The 17,662-nt window shown below is 43.5% G+C and overlaps 1 protein-coding gene across 2 annotated transcripts in view; it reads left to right on the top strand.

Annotated features, from left to right (window-relative positions):
* Nucleotides 1-3,201: 3,201 nt before the first annotated feature.
* The window catches only part of LOC138565871 (uncharacterized), a 308,555-nt gene continuing 294,094 nt past the window's right edge, over nucleotides 3,202-17,662 (top strand). Inside the window, exon 1 of one of the 2 annotated variants that reach the window (XM_069643024.1) lies at nucleotides 3,202-3,357. In XM_069643024.1, coding sequence (XP_069499125.1) covers nucleotides 3,336-3,357 — 22 coding nt within the window. In that variant the 5' untranslated portion in view covers nucleotides 3,202-3,335. The remainder of the gene's footprint in view (nucleotides 3,358-17,662) is intronic. The other variant, XM_069643025.1, reaches the window with a different exon arrangement.

The raw sequence follows: 17,662 nt of genomic DNA, 5'->3' as shown, positions 1-17,662 counted from the left end.
CGCCAAACCCAGGATGGGGGAACACGCCTGCATCAGCCAGATACACATACCACTAGAGTAATCCAGAGGAAAACTGCCACTCCTCAACATTCCCACCAACTAGGCAGACAAACTACAATACCAAACACACAGGATAATCATAGATGTTGAGCGCAGAAACGCAAAGTTAAAGAGGTAAGGAAAACCTGCTAACCCATCTCTAAAACCTCACATTTCTGCATACACTTCTCATACAGAAACTCACACAACCACTTCTCTGCACTGCAATCCGCACATACTTCACCACATTGCAACAACAGACAAACAAGACATAACCCGGCACAAAAGCACACTGGGAAGTTGCACTGTCCCGAAAACCGCACTTAAGCTCAGCGAACGGTGCAAACCGAATTGAAGCTTTCAACAAGACATCAAAGCTCTCACTTTCCTATTCCCACTACACCCAACAACCTTTCATATGTAACTGTGTCAATATGAAGCCAGCTCCTACCCTCAGTATCAACGACAAGTGAACTGACGTGTCTGGGTCTTTGTTGCAGTAGGTCACCCCTGCTAGGGGGAGCCATTCATAAGATACTAGAATGTGGTTTGCAGAAGCCAGAGACCTGCCACTTTAATTAGGATCACACAGGGAGATCCATTAACCAGAGAGACTCTTTAACCACAGCCGACAGGCAGATGGGTGGGACTTAGTAGCACAAGGGAGTGAGCCCAGAGCTCTTTCTGTTGGGACGAGGTTTCTGCCATCTTGGTTCTGGGATACTCATGCTTCCTGTTACACCCCTTCACCTTCTCATGTTGCAAAGCACTCTAGTTATGACCTCACACATTTAGAAGATTGTTGGTAGGGACCCCAGGATTGGTTCATTAAGGTAGGCTTAGCCTACACAAATCACTGTGGTCTGCTTGGTTTTAAAAGAGAGCTGGAGTGTCTCTTTAGGCAGATCATCTGAAGACTTCACAAGAAGTAAGAAAGAAGAACTCAACCTCGGACCCTGGCTGAAGGTACAGTCTGTCTTGTATCTTCTGCCAGTGAAGGAATGCCAGGATATCCAAACAGAGAAGCAAGGTCCCTCCCCTAAGATCCAGAACCGTTACCCAGGCAGCACACAGCATGCCCTGCTAGACTCTGCAGCAAGCTCCCTGGATAGGGAGTGCCACAAGGTCTCTCAACCAAAAACCAAAAACCAAGGACAAGGCAGCTGCCAAGGACGATACAAGCCCATTGAAGCTGGGAGAAGTGCCTTGACGAGCATCTACCACTGTCTGCCTTAAAGGACATTTTCGAGCCAGTCGAGCGCAACTGACAGCAACTCTGACCATTGTCAAGCCGCCGTTGCCTAAAGACATTCGAGATGTCTCGACCGGTGCTTCAGAACCACTGATCAGCACTGAGACAACCATTCCTGAGCCGCTGTGTAGGTCAGCCTGCAGCTGTTCGTCCAGCTTCACTCGCCGAACCGTCTTGTCGCCTGATACCTGCAGCTGACTCCTGTCTCGAACTCTGTCAGAGAAGGCTGCAAAGGGTCCTGAAGCAGACTCGACCCTATCGAGCACCAAGAATACCTGCTGCACTAGATATATTGTGGTTCTGTCCCTGTGGTCCTTCCCAGAAGGTCCTAGAGACATTTTAAGGACCTTTGCTGCAAAATCCAAGAAACGTTAACAAACTGTGTTGGTTATTATCCATACCGACTACCCTCCTGTCAGTATCAAGAGTACATCCCTTTTCCTTCTTTGAAACTGTCTGTTCTCTGCATTCCTTTACAGAGTGGGTTGTATTTCGAAGTGTTGTTAGGCTGTCTTTTGTGATTAATAAAGTAGATATTTTTAATAGAACCTTGACTGAACACGACTGTTATCATTGGGTAATTGTTTTTCGCTGTGTTGCAACTAACCAACTATCCTTTCTTAGATAAGCCTGCCAATCTGTCCATGTTACCAAAATTGGAGCAGGAGGTTTATAATTTGCTTGTTAGTCCAATCTTTTCGAATGCCTTCTGGTGTGTTAGAGGCATGGGGCTGATTGATGGTTTATAAACCAATAGCCGATATTCCCCCCGTGTACCAGTGCTACCCCGGAAGTTGATTTGTTACAGGGGGCAAAGGGGTGCGCTGTGATGGTAAGGATTATTGCAGGATGAAAGGAGCACTGGGGCAGTGGAAGAAACCCAGGCCTGAGGCTCCTGTCACCAGGAGTGGGCTGGCCATTGGTCAGAGAAATTACAGTTTCGGCTGCTGGCATTCCAGATTCTGACCTAGATTCTTTCCATGGCGGTCTGGCACGTCTACTATATGCCATTATTGGGGAGTATTCACCAGTTCCAAGTTTACAAGGGCTCCGTCCAATATTCATGTGAGAACGTTCTGCCCCCAAAGTAAGGCTGCGGACCATCCGCGGACCCCAGTTAGTCAAGGCCTTGCTCACAGCAGTCTATGAAGATTCTCAGTGGAAACCCAGCACAGCGCAAGTGAACACAAGATGCACCGGAGCTGCTGTACCAAGAATTGCACAGAGACCAGCAGCCAGCATGACATCAGCACCTGCTGATCAGAAGACTGCGCTTCCACGTCACCGGTTTAGCATTAAACATGCTGGCTGTTCTCAGGGTTCCTCACTTCGAAGCCCCCTTGATGGCTACCAAAGAGAAGGGCGCTAGGCACCTGGTTGTGTTGGTCTCTAACACGGGATTGTGCTGAAACAGAATGAATGGCATTCATTTCTTCAAATCAAAGCAATGAGAATATTAACATTGTGTGGAAGTAGTCTGCCCGAGTTGCTACTTTACAAACACACGCACATCAGCAGCAAATGCTCATTTGGACTACAAGTACCATAAGTCATATTCACATATAGCCACACCTGTCTATTTTCTCCATAGTGCAAATGCAGGGTAAAAGAGGTGCTACTTGTTCCAGGCATTAACCAATTTAAGGGGCTGCAGAGTTTCAGATGTGTTTGAGAAGGATAATTCACAAATGGAAAGACGTCTAACCTTTACTAATCGGAATAATGTGTAAGTAGATTTGTGTGTGGTAAGTTGTTTCTTACGTAAGTACACCACGAGCACGAGTAGAATTGAAGACTGATACAACTCCCAGACAAGGATTAAACTTGGCCTTTTTTTCTTTTTCTCCAAGAAACCAATTAGCCAATCAGGAGAAGGCTTACATTTAGCATTTTCTGTTTGCACCTTGCTCACGGCCGGGCCTCCTTGTTATAATTAGATTCAGGTGGTCTACGAGCAGCTGATGTGCCGTAAGAGAGGGTTCAAAAGCTACTGCTTGGGTCCTGGCTCCTTTCCTTTGTTTGGAGTTGTGTGTTTGCTGCGGAGATGGAGTTTTTTCAAATTATCGGTAGGTTTCTGTATAAGTTGGCCTTACCAAAGACCCGTTAATGTGGGTATTCGACTGTTCGTGTTTATTTGGGTTCAGTTCACAGCTGTTTAATCAACAAAGCTGTTTATGCTAGGTTTAAAATATGATAGTTGGAGGGTTTACGGTGTGTTTGGGTGGGCCCATTTTTCCTTGGGGCGTGTAATATGCATTCTTGGAAGCAGGCGTTCAGATTGGAAGTTTGCTGTGATTTTGGAAGGGGAGGGTGGCGGTAACGGCGAGATGGGCACGCTAACGTTAAGGAGCGCCAGCTGCTTGCTAGATGGTTGAATCTGCTGTTTGGGAGCTTTTTTGTGACATGGCGTGTATTTAAAGAGTCGGAAGATGGATTTGTTTTTGTTTTAAGATGGATATAATGCAATTAATACGATTCTAGCTATCTTGGAAACATGGTATTGATCCGAGTGACTGCCTTCATAGGCCTCGGATTAGTCAAGAGCAGCCATGTGCAAACTGGGCAAATGCTGCGATCCTTCCCCTCGCAGCCCACACTTTTTCAGCCGGCTGCGCCTGACGTGCTGCGCCGCGTTGGCTAGCAGGATCGGAAGCACGGGCCTACATCGTGTTGGAAGATGAGCTGGGACTGGAAGACCGTACCCTGAAAGCATGGGCCACTGGTCAGCCTACCAAATGCGACCTGTTAATACAAACGGCTGCTAACCACCTGGACTGATTATTTAAATCCGTCAAATGGCTTGGCATGAGTAGGAAAGAATACCTTTCACAAGGAGCTGTTGTCAATGTTTCTGTTGCAGAACAGCCTGTATCCGGAGGTGGCTGGTACCCTAATTTAACTGGTTAGGAAAGTCAAGTGCCCCCTGGGTCCTACTATTGCAACAGCCTTGTCTCACCTCTATATAGATGGAGACAAAGTATGATTGTGTAGATTCTCTTGTGTTCATTCGATACATATTCCAACCTCAGAATTGAAAACCATTTTCAGTATAAAGGAAAACTACCAATTTATTTCCCTACCTGTAGAAGTGATTTTGTGCGAGTGCAGCTTGTGGTCACCCACATTTAAGGTATTGGCAAAGCCAATAGTTTAGGCGTTGACTGCATTTATTGGCATCAGGGTGCAAGTAGGAGAGTGCAAAGGATGATGCAATAAGGGGTGTGGGAGTGCAAGGTAAGGAAAGATAGAGAAGGGCAGGAAATTGTGCGCCATTGAGGATGAGCAAGAGATAATGTGAGCGAGAGAGTTGAAATAAAGCTAGTGTGCGTGTCACATGGGGTAGAGTGGGAGTGAGGGTGGTAGGTGGGGGTAGTAGTGTAGGTTAGGCCACCGTTGGTTGGGGTAGAGTGGGGGCAGGCTGGGTGAGTGGGGGGGAAGAGTAGGGTGGGTTTGGATAAAGTGGAGGTGGGGTGAGTGAGTCTTGGTAGAGTTGGGATATGTTGGGCGGTAGGTAGAGAGTGAGGTTGGGGGCGGTCAGGTGGGTTGTTGTAGACAGGGTGGTCGTTGGATGGGTCAGGATAGAGGGAGTGGGAATTCGGTGGGTCGGGGTAGATGGAGTAGGCGTAACGGGGGTGGGGATAGGGTGTGGAGTGTGGGTGGGTGATGGTAGTTGGTGCTGGCAAAAAACATTAAGAACAGAGCCCTCATGAGTACTTGTTTAAAGTAGCGCAAACAAAACCCAACCAGCACACAATGTAGGGGTGGTGGGTGGGCATTGTAGAAAGGCAGCCTCAGGAGGACAAAACTCAGATCTGCCGTCAAAAGTAGCTCAATTGTCTGTGACAAATGGCCCCATATGAAGCTGCACAGTTGGGAGATGGAAAGCACCGCACCAGAGTTGCATCTTGCAAAGCTGATTCCAGAGCATATTGTTGGGGACGTTTTCATTGGGTAGTACGGCAGAGGACTTCGGAGAAAGATTTTAGTGAATTGCCAACCAGTTATTCTCAGTTCAGAACCCGCCTGATTCCCTCTTGCTTCTGTAGCCATGATTTTGTCAATTTTGTGGCAGAAGTGCCACACAAATTCACCAAAAATAAAATCCGGACGCTTTTAATTGCATGAGTTAAGGAGAAGATCGTGGATGATTAATGCAACTGAAAAGGTGGCAAGCAAAGGTGACTGAATACCTCCAGCATAGTCGTAATGTTGGAATAGGTGTGTTCTATGGCTTGCTTTTACTCTCCCTGTCCGCCCTCCCCCACTCCCCAAGTACAGGTTGTTGAATGCAGAATTCTTGTTAAACACTTGCATCGAGCTCCGTGAACGTGCCGCTTTTGTAGTATTTTATGCAAGAAAGCTACAAATATAAAGCAAATGCCATGTTTCCATCAATAATTACTACAGGCACCTTGTTGGTGCAAGTGCACCCAAGAGAAATGTAGACATCAAACCTGTGATTTGATAACTATCCCTGTTTTTAATCTTGCATCACATTGTTGGTTATAGTGGGGACAATAAAACAAACGCACTGAATGTGAACAAACTATCCAGAGCCTGCAGAATATATTGACCCATCCTCAGAGTTTGAGAACTTTTTATCTGTATAATTTTTGTGTAAATATTCAACACTTTTTTTTAACTGGTTTATTCCTTTATTCTCATGACCTGGGGTATGGCTCGGCATTAAGTTCACACCTGAACGTGGGGACAAAAACTGACTGACAGCTATACATTGTTCTACGTAAGTGATATTCTATCAACTGCTGCTACTTAAAATCCTCTCGTACACATTTTAATATAGTGTCTGCTCCTTATGAAACATAACGGTCCTTTACGGAGTGCATACAACAGGGCAAACTGTCCCTTATTTTGCTTGTTGATCAAGGCATGGCCACTAGGGTGCCATGGTTCTCTCCCAACTAAAATTACTTATTACAATAGTTTTGTTGGGTAATGGCACTAGCACTTTCCATTACTATTTGTCACCGCTTAATCTGTCAAATGGCCTTGGTGGTACAGCTTGTGGGGTGAAATAGCTCCTGGATGCGAGAAATAGAGGCCAAAGTCAGTTATGAGGACGCACCGAAATACCAGGTGTGGGATGTCTTAACCCACTTCTGCTCTGCCATGCGGCATCACTGTGTTCTGATGGGGCCAGAAACATCAAAATGGCCGCGAAACCCTGGTGCACGCCAAAACCTCTGCAAATTGCGCTTTGCAAAGCACAAAAAGATGGCTGCCCAATCTGCCATGCATATTGTCGGTGTTGGAACAGAGATCTGACTCCTGAAACATGTCACTGGGCTTCACAACATGTGACGATGGAGTACAGAAGGAAAAGCAGTGCTTTGCTAAAAGAAACCCCAAAATCTTGCTGTAAATCCTTTTTTCTTGCTGACAGAATGCTGGTACAAAACACCCTCAAAAATCCAACATTTTTTGCTGGGTGCTACAATTCACTTAGTATAAGAAATCATTGTGAACATGCAAGGTCCTGAAAAGCTGAAAGCGTAAAGGGATTTCCACAGCAAAAGTAGCCTGCCTGTGGAATCTGTAAAGATCTGGGTACAGTAACCTGGGCCGCCTAAATGACGGCTAACAGCTGTCAGGGGCCTGCTGGATTAAAACTTTAAATATGTATAAACTAAAATCAAATGTTTGAAATCTAAGAGGCCTGTTATTGAGAGTAACCCATCTTGTAATTGTTTTGATTCCATGGTTTAAAATCTTGAAGTATTTAGCTGTGATTTGAGCCCACAAGTTTGTTGTACCCTACAAAACAGGGGGAGGCCTCCCCCTCCAGCTCCCTCCACCTGTAAATCGCACCAAAACGATAATTATAGGGTTTGGGAAGAACCTGGTCTGCAGTGGGGAAGGAAACCATGAACAGCTGCAAAGCAGGACATGCTAGGTGAGAGGACAGCCGTAAAATGGCCTCTGCCAAGAGAACAGGGAGGAGACTGCTCCTGAACTGTAGGGAGATAGAAAGAGGCAGACCCAAACAACCATCTGTGGCTGAACATTCACAAAGAAAATTTTGTTTAAATACATATAACTTGCCACTTAAAAATGTCAAAAATAACAGAATTGTTAATCTAGATTTTGGCTGCACGTTTCAAGAGGTGGCAAAATCGTGTGACATATTTTGGAAGGAAACGGCAGAAAATGTGTTTTTACACCAAATGTATTTCTGCTAGAAGTATGAAACTTTATACACTTATGCCCATGTTCTACGCGTACACTCGTAGAAGTAAATTGGACATTGTGCTCCGGAAGAAAAGGGCAAAAATCTGTGAAAAGCAGACACAAGATCCCACAACGACAGAGTTTCAAGGAGTAGCTGCTACACAAAATATCAAAATATGTAACCTGGATAAGTGGTTTTTATAGAGGTCACACCTGTGTAAATATGGATTGTGACAAAAGTAGATTGTGTTCAAGAGCCTAGGGGTGGACTCTAAGCCTCATAAACCCACACCATAAAGGTGACACTGTTTTTCTCCTCCTATCAAGGCAGAGGGAAGATTCTGACCAATCCCTGTCAAAGGGGAGAGCTTAGGCTAAACCAGCACACACACACACACACACACACACACACACACCCTTTATCATAGCATAAAAAGACACAGTTTCACTCCCTATCCGAATGCTGGTGGAGCACTCTGCTGCGGAACGTTCCATCTTCCTTGCGCTAGACTCCAGAAACTTGGCAAAGCAGAACCCATTGCATAGCTGAACCATTTTCAGCTAGGCCTCAATTTCCAGAACCAACCCTACAAACCTACGGGGAAGTAGCATACTACAGCCAGGCTGCGCTGTACTGCTTGCCTGCTAAAAGAATTATCGGAACCAAAAAGGGCAGATCCAATCCAGTCCAGTGCTGTGCGGTGTCCAGAGTGCCTTGACGCTGCCCAATCCGATGTGCCCAGCAGACTGTCCTAAAACCAGCTCCGGTTCCCTGACCAGAATCCTGACGGTTCTGTTTAAAAACATATCTAGTGAGTTTCTATCGATGGGACTGTTTCACTAGTATATGTACTGTCCATAGTCAATCCCTATCTTAAATCCATCCTATCTTGTCTTCAGAACCTGCATTGTTAGCAGTATTTTTGAATTGTCTAAACTCTCTATCCTATCCCTCCTATCTTCCTCCTTTACTAGTATTGCTAAAACTATCTTTGCGCTGATATTTTTCAACTGAAGAAGGCAAGCTCCTCGGCAGGCAGTCACCCTGATCAAGTGGCTGTGTTCCTGTGTGGTGTTCGTTTATTCATAGTCATCCTCTAGTGTTAGAAATCCCATTTGTCATTTTAAAAGTGCATCCCTGTTTTCCATTCTTGCACGTATATCGAAAAAACGACCTCCACTAGAACGTCCATAACTTCCTCAGTTTTCGTGCTAGAAACAAAACTTCAACTTCTTGTAGCTAACATCCACAGCTTTAAATCGCATCTAAAACCGCATCCCAAATCCATACGGTTCTCCCGTTATCGCGCAGTGAAAAGTTTGCCGCAAATTTTCATTTAGGGAAATTCTGACACGTGTTGATTGCTCCCGACTTTAATTTTAACATTTCAAATTGTTTCTTGGTATTAAATCATTGCTTGTGTTTGTGTGCAATCATGCAAAGCGGCTCCCATAAGAATTTATGGCAATTTCAGCAATTTAAACCATATTTAGTGTTTGCCCAATCCATTTTCAAGGTAACTTAAAAGCCATTCAGACAGCTTGACAGTAAATATTCTGATTTCTCTTGTTTGGCGGGGAAAAGGGGATTTTTATTTTGTTTGAATTCTGCCATTCCTGAATACCTGCTCTCTCCTCCTATCTCTTTACATTGCTTATTGGGGGGTTGAGGGGTGTACAGGGGGAAACTTAACCACAGTGCTATCTGATCTGCACACACACACGTATTATGGCTGTGCTGAATTAATTGATTTTTCTCACTAGTACTCCTTGTGTATTAAAGACTATATTAAATACATTATCACCCCATTGGTGATTATTGTATACCCATTAAAAGTGTGATTAAATTGTAAATACATAAATATTTTACCTTCGCAAACCAGCCTGATTCCTGGTTCAGTGTGACCAGGGGAGGGGGGGGGTTATCGTTCAGAATAAAGAACTTTTAGACAAAAATAAGGTTTTCAGTTGTGCATTACACGCTAGGCGTTCACTTGAGTGTGTGCCGGATTGAAATCACTTACACAGGCATACACAAACATGAAGTTCGACATAAAGCCTTGTGAACTCAATGTGCAAAAGGTGGAGAGATGGGAATTGCCTTTTATGAAGAAAGCAAAAGACATGTGGAAATAACATGTCAAATCCATGGAGAGCTGTACTGATATTTCCATGAAACAGCAGTCCACAGTGCTGTGGGATGTTTTTATCCACGCATCCAAGCCCTACCTCAGAACTGTGCAGTACTGACATGGAAAACATCATGATGGCCAGAGCTTCCCAGAAAATGCACAGGGAAACGCATGAAGAATAGGCTGCCACTCATTTTTGCCGATGTTATGGGCACAGAAGGACACTGCCTAAAACCACCATTGGACTACCCACACAGTAGTCTGAAACCATTGGGAATGGCAATGCTGATTGCCAAAAGCAAACCCATAACTGTTGGGAATTCATTTTCTTAAATCCCAAAAAGGGGTGCAGTACCAGTACTCACCACTATCAAAAAGCCGGCGTTTTAAAACACCAGATTTTACTTTTTTTGTGTAAAACTGAATAAATGAACCCAAGGCAAGCCAAAGAAAGACTTACTGAGAGGTGGATCCAATGTAAAGTTATATTCTGAAGTGACTTGAAGGTTTATAACAAGACTGGCTGAGCTGTGGATTTCAGCAGTTTAAGTAAATTTGGACTGAAAGACACTAAAAATCTAAATGTTTAAAAGAAATGAGTGACCTACTTTGAGTGTCACATAGGTTGCAATTGTTTAAATGTCATAGTTTTAAACTTAGAATCAGCATTCTAGCTGCATATGTAAACATTGTCTTGACTTAAAATGTCACTTTTATTTACCCAGTTTATCTGAAACCTGGCTTAACGAACTGAATTCTGCCCACCAACTACCCCCATCAGGAGTGAAACTTGAGTCACAGCTGTGTTCCCAGGCCTATCTGCCTTTTGCTGGCCACACTAAGGATATGCCATCTCTCTGATAATTGAATTAAGGGGAGCCCCCACAGAATACAGGAGCTCTGAACAAAGCCCTGTCCTGACTCAGGCAAATGTTTTATTGGCGGGAGTCGTAAATGGAGCTTCCTCCTGGAAGGACAGGGGAGGAGCACTGCCTGTCAGAGCAAGCTGGCATGGCAGAACTGGAAAAACCAGAAATTCAACCTTGTGCTGGGGGGAAACCACACCTCTTTGGGGCCAGAACCTAACTCTAAAAAGATGGATCATTCATAGAGCGGACTTGTGAAAATTATTTAAATGATACCATAATTCTTGTGATTTTTCTGCCCACATTTTAAGACGTGTTAGGACCCAGTGGTATGTTCAGGGGGGTTTTAGCGGAAAAGAGGATATTACTCAAAATGTGTGCATGTGAAAAATCTGACACTTCATCAACTAATGTCCATACTCCTTGCGCACATGTGTGTAAATTTGGGTTAATGTCCGAAATTGCAAAATCAGAGAAAGTGAAATATGTGCCATTTCTGAATGCAAGCCCCCAGGAAGAGCAGGGTTTGAACAGGGGATACCTCCTGTGATATGTAAGGGGTGCATGTAATTTTAAAAAAATGTGTACCTGTGCAAATATGTTTTTTGAGCAAATATAGATTGTGTGTAAAGTTGACAGGGGTGGGTTCTCTGTATCATAAACAGACCTCATCATGATGGCACTTCATTTCATTCCCCCAATCAAGTGGAAGCGGATGAAGTGGCCAATGACAAGTGGAGAGGGGTAGAGCCTAGTGATGCTGCACACACACCCATTTTAAAAACAGATAAAAGCAGACAGACAGGACAGATAGAGACCTTCAAATCCATTTGCAGCTGGAAGCTCTGCCGGGAAAATCCATACTTTACCTCCCTCAACCTTCAGAGAGCAGACATAGAGACTTCAAATCTATCAAATTTCCAGAACCAGAGCGAGAGCAGAGCTGACCCAGATCACTGTGAAGTGCAGAGACCAGAGTTCAGTCTAAAACCTGACCAGATCCGTGGCAAAGCCCATTTAATTCAAGAATATAGTGTGAGTACCTAGTAGAACTGTGCAGAACCAATCTCTTAATTAAAATAATATAATTCAATCTATTTTAATCTAAGTAGAACTGTCACCTGTCATTTGTAAAGCTGTCACCTGTCATTTTCTAGTTGCAAGCTGCACTTGTCTTTTTGAACTTTAACATTCCAAATCCGAAAAACGACCTTTATTTAATCGCTCATATCTCCGTAACCGTTTGTGCTAGAGACTTGCAGTAACTTTCATCTGGAAGCTGAGATCCTAGGCTGTCCTAGGACCCCAAAACGATAGTGATAGTCCTTGTAGTTCCTCTGTAATCGCGCCCGACGCACCCGCGAATTTTACCGCGATTTGCAAATTTCTTCACGTGTAAAAATCTGCTGCTGCTTGCCTTCCATTTGCCAGAAATTCGTTTAACCTGCTAGTTACTCCTAGATCCTTGCTAAAGTGAGCCTGGGCTAATATTAACTTGATACCACTCACCCTGAACCTCCTAGAGGAAATTAAAAGCATTTTAGCATATTTTTCACTTCATTGCCAGCACATATAAAAGCATTTTGGGCCTGTGTTTCAAACTTCGGTAGTGTAAGCTTGCTGGGGTGAACTGAATCACATTTGATTGCATTACTGAGAACTGTGTGCCTTCCTTCCATTTCCTTGCATTGCATAAAGGGGGGGAGGGGATTGCCAGAGAAAAGTGATTACATTGCTTTGTTGAAATTATATCAAGTTATTTTCTGTACTCCATTTCATTCCACATTGCATCCATTTGAAACCATAAAAGTATTGTTGCGATCTTATCCATCCTATAACCACTCATCATTGATTATAAAGAAGTGTGCTAGTGCCAGACTATCCATTATTGATTACTGATCAGATTAAGTGTGATATTCAATTATTAATTTATTATAAAGCGTGATATATATATATATATATATATATACATTGTTTAAATTCTCAAATAAACTTTTAACTTGCAAAACAGAACTACTTCTTGGCTCAGTGGGGTCAGGGGATTCCAATAGAGGGGTGTTATATAGGGGTAGTCATCCAGAACGCATGAACTGGACATAAAGATATATCAATAAGGGTTTCCATTCAGTATCCCAGACTAGGCATTGACTTAGCTGTAGTGTTGAATTGAATCCTCTTACAGTGCACACCTGCTAGAATGTGACCATTGTTAATAGACAATGGTGTCTAGTTAGACAGTTGTCACTGTATATGTTTAGATGTCTCTACTTTAATGGTGCTCCATAATACAAATGGTGACCACAACTGATTGTTTATAGTCTGAAGTTAGAGAATTGCAGCAGTGCACACATTAATTGTGCACTGTTCTCTAATTTTATGGTATCTTCTTCATTTAGGTGATAGACCCTAGTTAAATAATGGGCAGCATTTACATATAATAGTCTTAAGCTAAATGATGGTCACAGTAGACAAGTGATTTCCTCTAGTTTGGCAATGGCTTTGTTTGGGTTGGTAGCCCAGGGCAACATATTTGTCTTGAAAGCAACATGTCTCAAATCCCTGTACTGCACTTAGAGGCTAGTCTCTGGCATTGTGCACTTATACAAGCTTGGACAGTTAAATGTATCTGTGTGATACAGAAAAAAAGAAGCACAACTAAAATAACTAGAAATGTTGTGTATGGCTTACATAGGACATCACGTGTGCCCAACATGTTTGCAAAAATTGTATCCTGCTACTCTAACACCATTGCTCAGCACACATTTTCCTGCCAGTGGGACACTTTTGCTATTGGGCGCCCTCTTTGAGGTGCTGAATGGGAGAGGTGTTCCAATGACAAATGTCCCAGTCTGCCTCTTAAAAGAGCTACAGGGGGTCAGCTTGACCACCCCATTGCGACTCTCCCACTTGGTACTCCACTACTTGGAGCCATTTGAACACAGGAAAACATACCTTAATTTTAATCAGTCATAATCTTGTAGAAAAAAATCTCATCCGCATGTACACATACAAGGTGCTGTGCAGAACCCAAGTTTGGAGGTATGGGCATTTAAAAATCTATACCAATTATACTTGGTCCTGCGATGCATTAATCGATGGTATCTGCCTATGAATGAAAGGAAAAATCAGGAATCTGGTCCTTTCGTCCATGTCTTTATACTTCAGCTAGGTCAAGTCAACATAGCCCAAAACTTCAGGTAACATAGGGTGATAAAGTCTGGTCTGCTCAATGGATGTTGTGCCACTGTTTCCATGTACATATAAATGTTGTGTGCACACAGTGTGTGTCAGTGGAGGTGCTGGGTGCATTTGTGTGTGAGTGTGTGCAAGCATGTGTGTTGACATTTGTGTTTGAATTGAATGATAAATAATGCATTGTTTCTATGTTCTAGTGGAATTAAGTTTGTGAATGTTATTGTGTCACTGGGTGCATAGCAGGCCAGCTGAAGGTGTGGGGGCCCAATTGAATTTTAAAGAGACGCCACAAAAAGGTATAACAGAGCATCAGCAAGGGACTCTTGTGGTGTAGTAGTTTTGTGTTATCCCTCAGGGATTTGGGTTGTTTTACCGACGTACAAAGTCACGGCAGAATTAACCGTAGTCATTTTCGCTGCGAATACATTTTTACCTTGGTTTTTTGTACCGAACCCATGTCCCCTCAAACCGCCAGTACACCCATAAACCCATCTTAACTTTTCTCCATCCGCTGCCTCTCCTGTAACCTGCAGCATCAGATCCATCCCTTTAACGCAGATCAGATCTGACGCTGTCACCAATACCGAGGAAGCGGGGATTACCGCCGAAGCCAAAAATACCGAACATGGGCTGAGTGGGCCACCCCTGCAACCACTGCTCTTCCTGTTCGGTATCTTGGGCTTCGATCTAATGGTAGTGACCGAATTCGGTTATTTGGCCGAAACGATCCCTCAGTCACCATCCGCCCTCACTTCACCCCGCCCCTCTCTTTCAATTGTCATGTCCTCCCCCAACATTTTCAGCAAAGTTACTCCACTGCATACCAGATAAGTTTGGGTCTGTTCTGCAGCCATTGTGACCTGCAGGTCACAAGTCTCATAAAGTGCATTAGCTTAGTCATTAGCGCTTGAAGGGGCAGGCCAATCTAAACACAAAAACCTCTCTTGACATCACAAGCATGAACAGGGAAACAAACTTAAGAGAAGGCGGGAGTCAGAGGACAGAGAAGGGAAGCGGCCTATTGCTTTTTAAAATGAGAAAAAAATGCTTTTTATTGTGTAAAATTGACAACCTACATCGCACAGCAGTCATGCTCGGATTTTAGTAAAGATGAAAGTTAACCCCATCTGACCATGCTGAACCTATTTTGGTGGGATAAACCTAACTAAAGTTATTAATGAAAATGTGATGTGGGCCTCCTTGTGTTTACCATTGATGCAAAAAGTTGATAAAGCATGCCAATTATGAGTAGTATGATGCCCGTAAAGTGCCATATTTTTCACTAGTTCATGAGTAAATGCACAGCAATTACGTGAAGACCTCAAACTAGTCTCATTTGATGCATCTTAAAATGTAGTGCTCAAAAATGTATTCATCAAATTGTGGAGATTAAGGTCACTTGTCATGTAGTGAGATGTGTCCCCGAAACAGACCGAGCCCACCTGTCCTAGTGAAATAAGTTCTCTCCTCCCTTAGTTGTCCCAAAGCACTCCCCTATTCCCTTGTCCTTTCAGCACACAAGTGGGAGTGGAGTAGTGACACTCCACCAATCCCTTTTGTGAGAATTATGAGAAGTTAGTAATGTCCTCTGCTCTATAACTAAGCCAGCTTGCCTCAGAGCTGGACTTTTCCCACTAATTCCAAGAGGTGACTGCTGCCGAAATGTGGCATGACCATCCTAACAGAGGCCTAACCTTGCAGTGCAGCCAGGAGACGGACTGATTTGGACCATTGGATATCCCAGCGGTGTACCCCAACGCTCCCTGATGCCCAGTCCAGACCTCTCCTGTAAGTAGAAATATCCCAATCCGTATATTGTTTATGCCCTATATTTTTCAAGTATTGTTTTAGTATTGTCCCCTGTTTGCCTGTGGAGATCCTTAGCATATTTATCAAAGTAAATCAATTAATTCCCCCATTGAATTCATGGGATCTGTATTGGTGGCATTCAAAACCAACAATCTTTTCCCAGTGTGTTGTGTTAGCCGGTATGGTCATAAAGATTCGCCAAAAGAATTAATTTAAAAAAAGCCCTGTTTATACGTGGTCCCAATGTGCTGGGCAAAAAAAAATTGTCCCAGTGTTCAAATCTTGCAGTGCAAAACAAGGTTATCCATGTGTTCCGTTGTGCTGCGCAACACCAAATTGTCTGTGTTCCCATTGTGAGCTAAAAAACGAATTTCCATTTGCATTTTCTTTCTCACATTGAATTTGTGAACATCCCAAAATTAGTTTCTGACCATAATCCTAAAGCTCCATTTGTTCCGGTCAGGATCCCCATTTTTCTATTCTTTCCCATAGCAGTTGTGCTAAACGATTCAAAACTGATTTTACTTTTCTGCTCTGCAAAGCGGATCTTCCCTTAACCTTTCTGTCTCCCATATTGTTTCTGTGAGCACTACCCAAAAACCGATGTATACAATTTTTTTTCACCCTTGTGTTCCCACTCCCTGCCACTGCCTTACATTCAAGATTCAAGCCTAGTGCATGTTTGTGAGGGGGGGGGGGAGAGAGTGTGAGAGTTGCTGGGAGAAAGGTTAACGCTGTTCATTGTCATTGTGCGCTTTAAACTGTTATTTGCTTGTATAGGGGGTGATGTAAAAAGAAACCATTGGAAGTGCATCTTCTAGTGTTCTGTGTGGATACTTTACCAAAGTCGGTTTGTTTTTGTGTTGATACGGCTGTGGTGACTGATGTAATCTGTTTGTTCTATTTTGACTTAAATTAATAAAATATCTTATTAATACACACCAGCCTGTTTCATAGGCCATTGTGGCACCAGGTATTTGTTGGGGTTGTGTGAGACTGGTTGGAGACCTTATCAAAAAGGACCTAATATAAAAGTGCTTTTATTGTGCGCCACATTCATTGTAGGGGAAGGATATGCCTGAATTGCATGTGACAGTATAATAAACCGAGACAAGCTGATGTTTCCCAGTTATACAGTTTGTGGTGTGTTTGTAGAGTACCAAATTTCAAATGAGTTTTGGATGTTTGCCTATGCTTTCTGCTCGTCACCTGCCACACCTTGCTTGAATTTGTCTCCTCTTGCCTACCATGCGGATGTGTGGATGTCACCTGCTTCTTGAACTTGTTCCTTGTCCAATTACTTATATAAATTGGAAACACCCTTTGAAAAGAAACCAACCATGTACCCACAAACAAGATGCGCACAATTACATTTTAATCCTTTTGCGCTCCACTTTCTGATATCTGGTAACCCTAGTCTAATAGTTTAATGAGTAGCGATCCCACCTTCGCGCTGAGACGAGACAAATTGGTTCTCAATTTATTTTATTAAATAAAATGACATCAAATTGTAAATCTCCACCCCCTTTTGAATTGCATTTGCGAATTTACTCCAGTCTGAAAAATGGAATGTACAACTTTTTTTATATAGTGCACCAAACCCAGAGGTATCTAGGGGCTTAGAGTTGGTTACAGTGCTTCGGGTTACAAGACAAAATGAACAAGAAGTTACAGGTGGCACATTCGAGGAGCCTCACCACATGTTGCATGGCGGCTACTACACAAAGATGCAGAAAGTCAAATCGTGGGCACATTCGAGGAGCCTCACCCCATGTTGCAGTGCAGCTGCGACACAAAGATGCTGTGAAGACAAATGGGCATAGGGGGCACACAGGCACATACATATGGCGGGGGCAGCTGGGTTCAGGCACACAGGTGCATACATACAAGGGGGGGCAGCTGGGTGCAAGGTTCAGGCACATACATACGAGTGGGCAGCAAATGTGGTTATTCCTGTACATTGAATTGGTATGGCATGTTGCCAGTAGTAGATGCTTGCATTGATTAGTGCCTCCGTGCACTGGTAACTGGAGACGGTTTACGCGGCCGTGAGGCATGTTAAAGGTCTGGCGCCTCCGTTGTGAGTGAGTAATGCACAACTTTACATTATAAATGCACCACTTGACATTGAGGGTGTCACGTTTTTTTAATATAGGTTGTGTTTCTTGCACCTTTATAAA

Source organism: Ambystoma mexicanum, chromosome 2p, assembly GCF_040938575.1.
Source record: "Ambystoma mexicanum isolate Mex_15411 chromosome 2p, UKY_AmexF1_1, whole genome shotgun sequence".
In the NCBI taxonomy this organism is placed as follows: Eukaryota; Metazoa; Chordata; class Amphibia; order Caudata; family Ambystomatidae; genus Ambystoma; species Ambystoma mexicanum.
The sequence above is the reverse complement of the archived record's forward strand: the minus strand, read 5'-3'. Positions and strand labels throughout refer to the sequence as shown.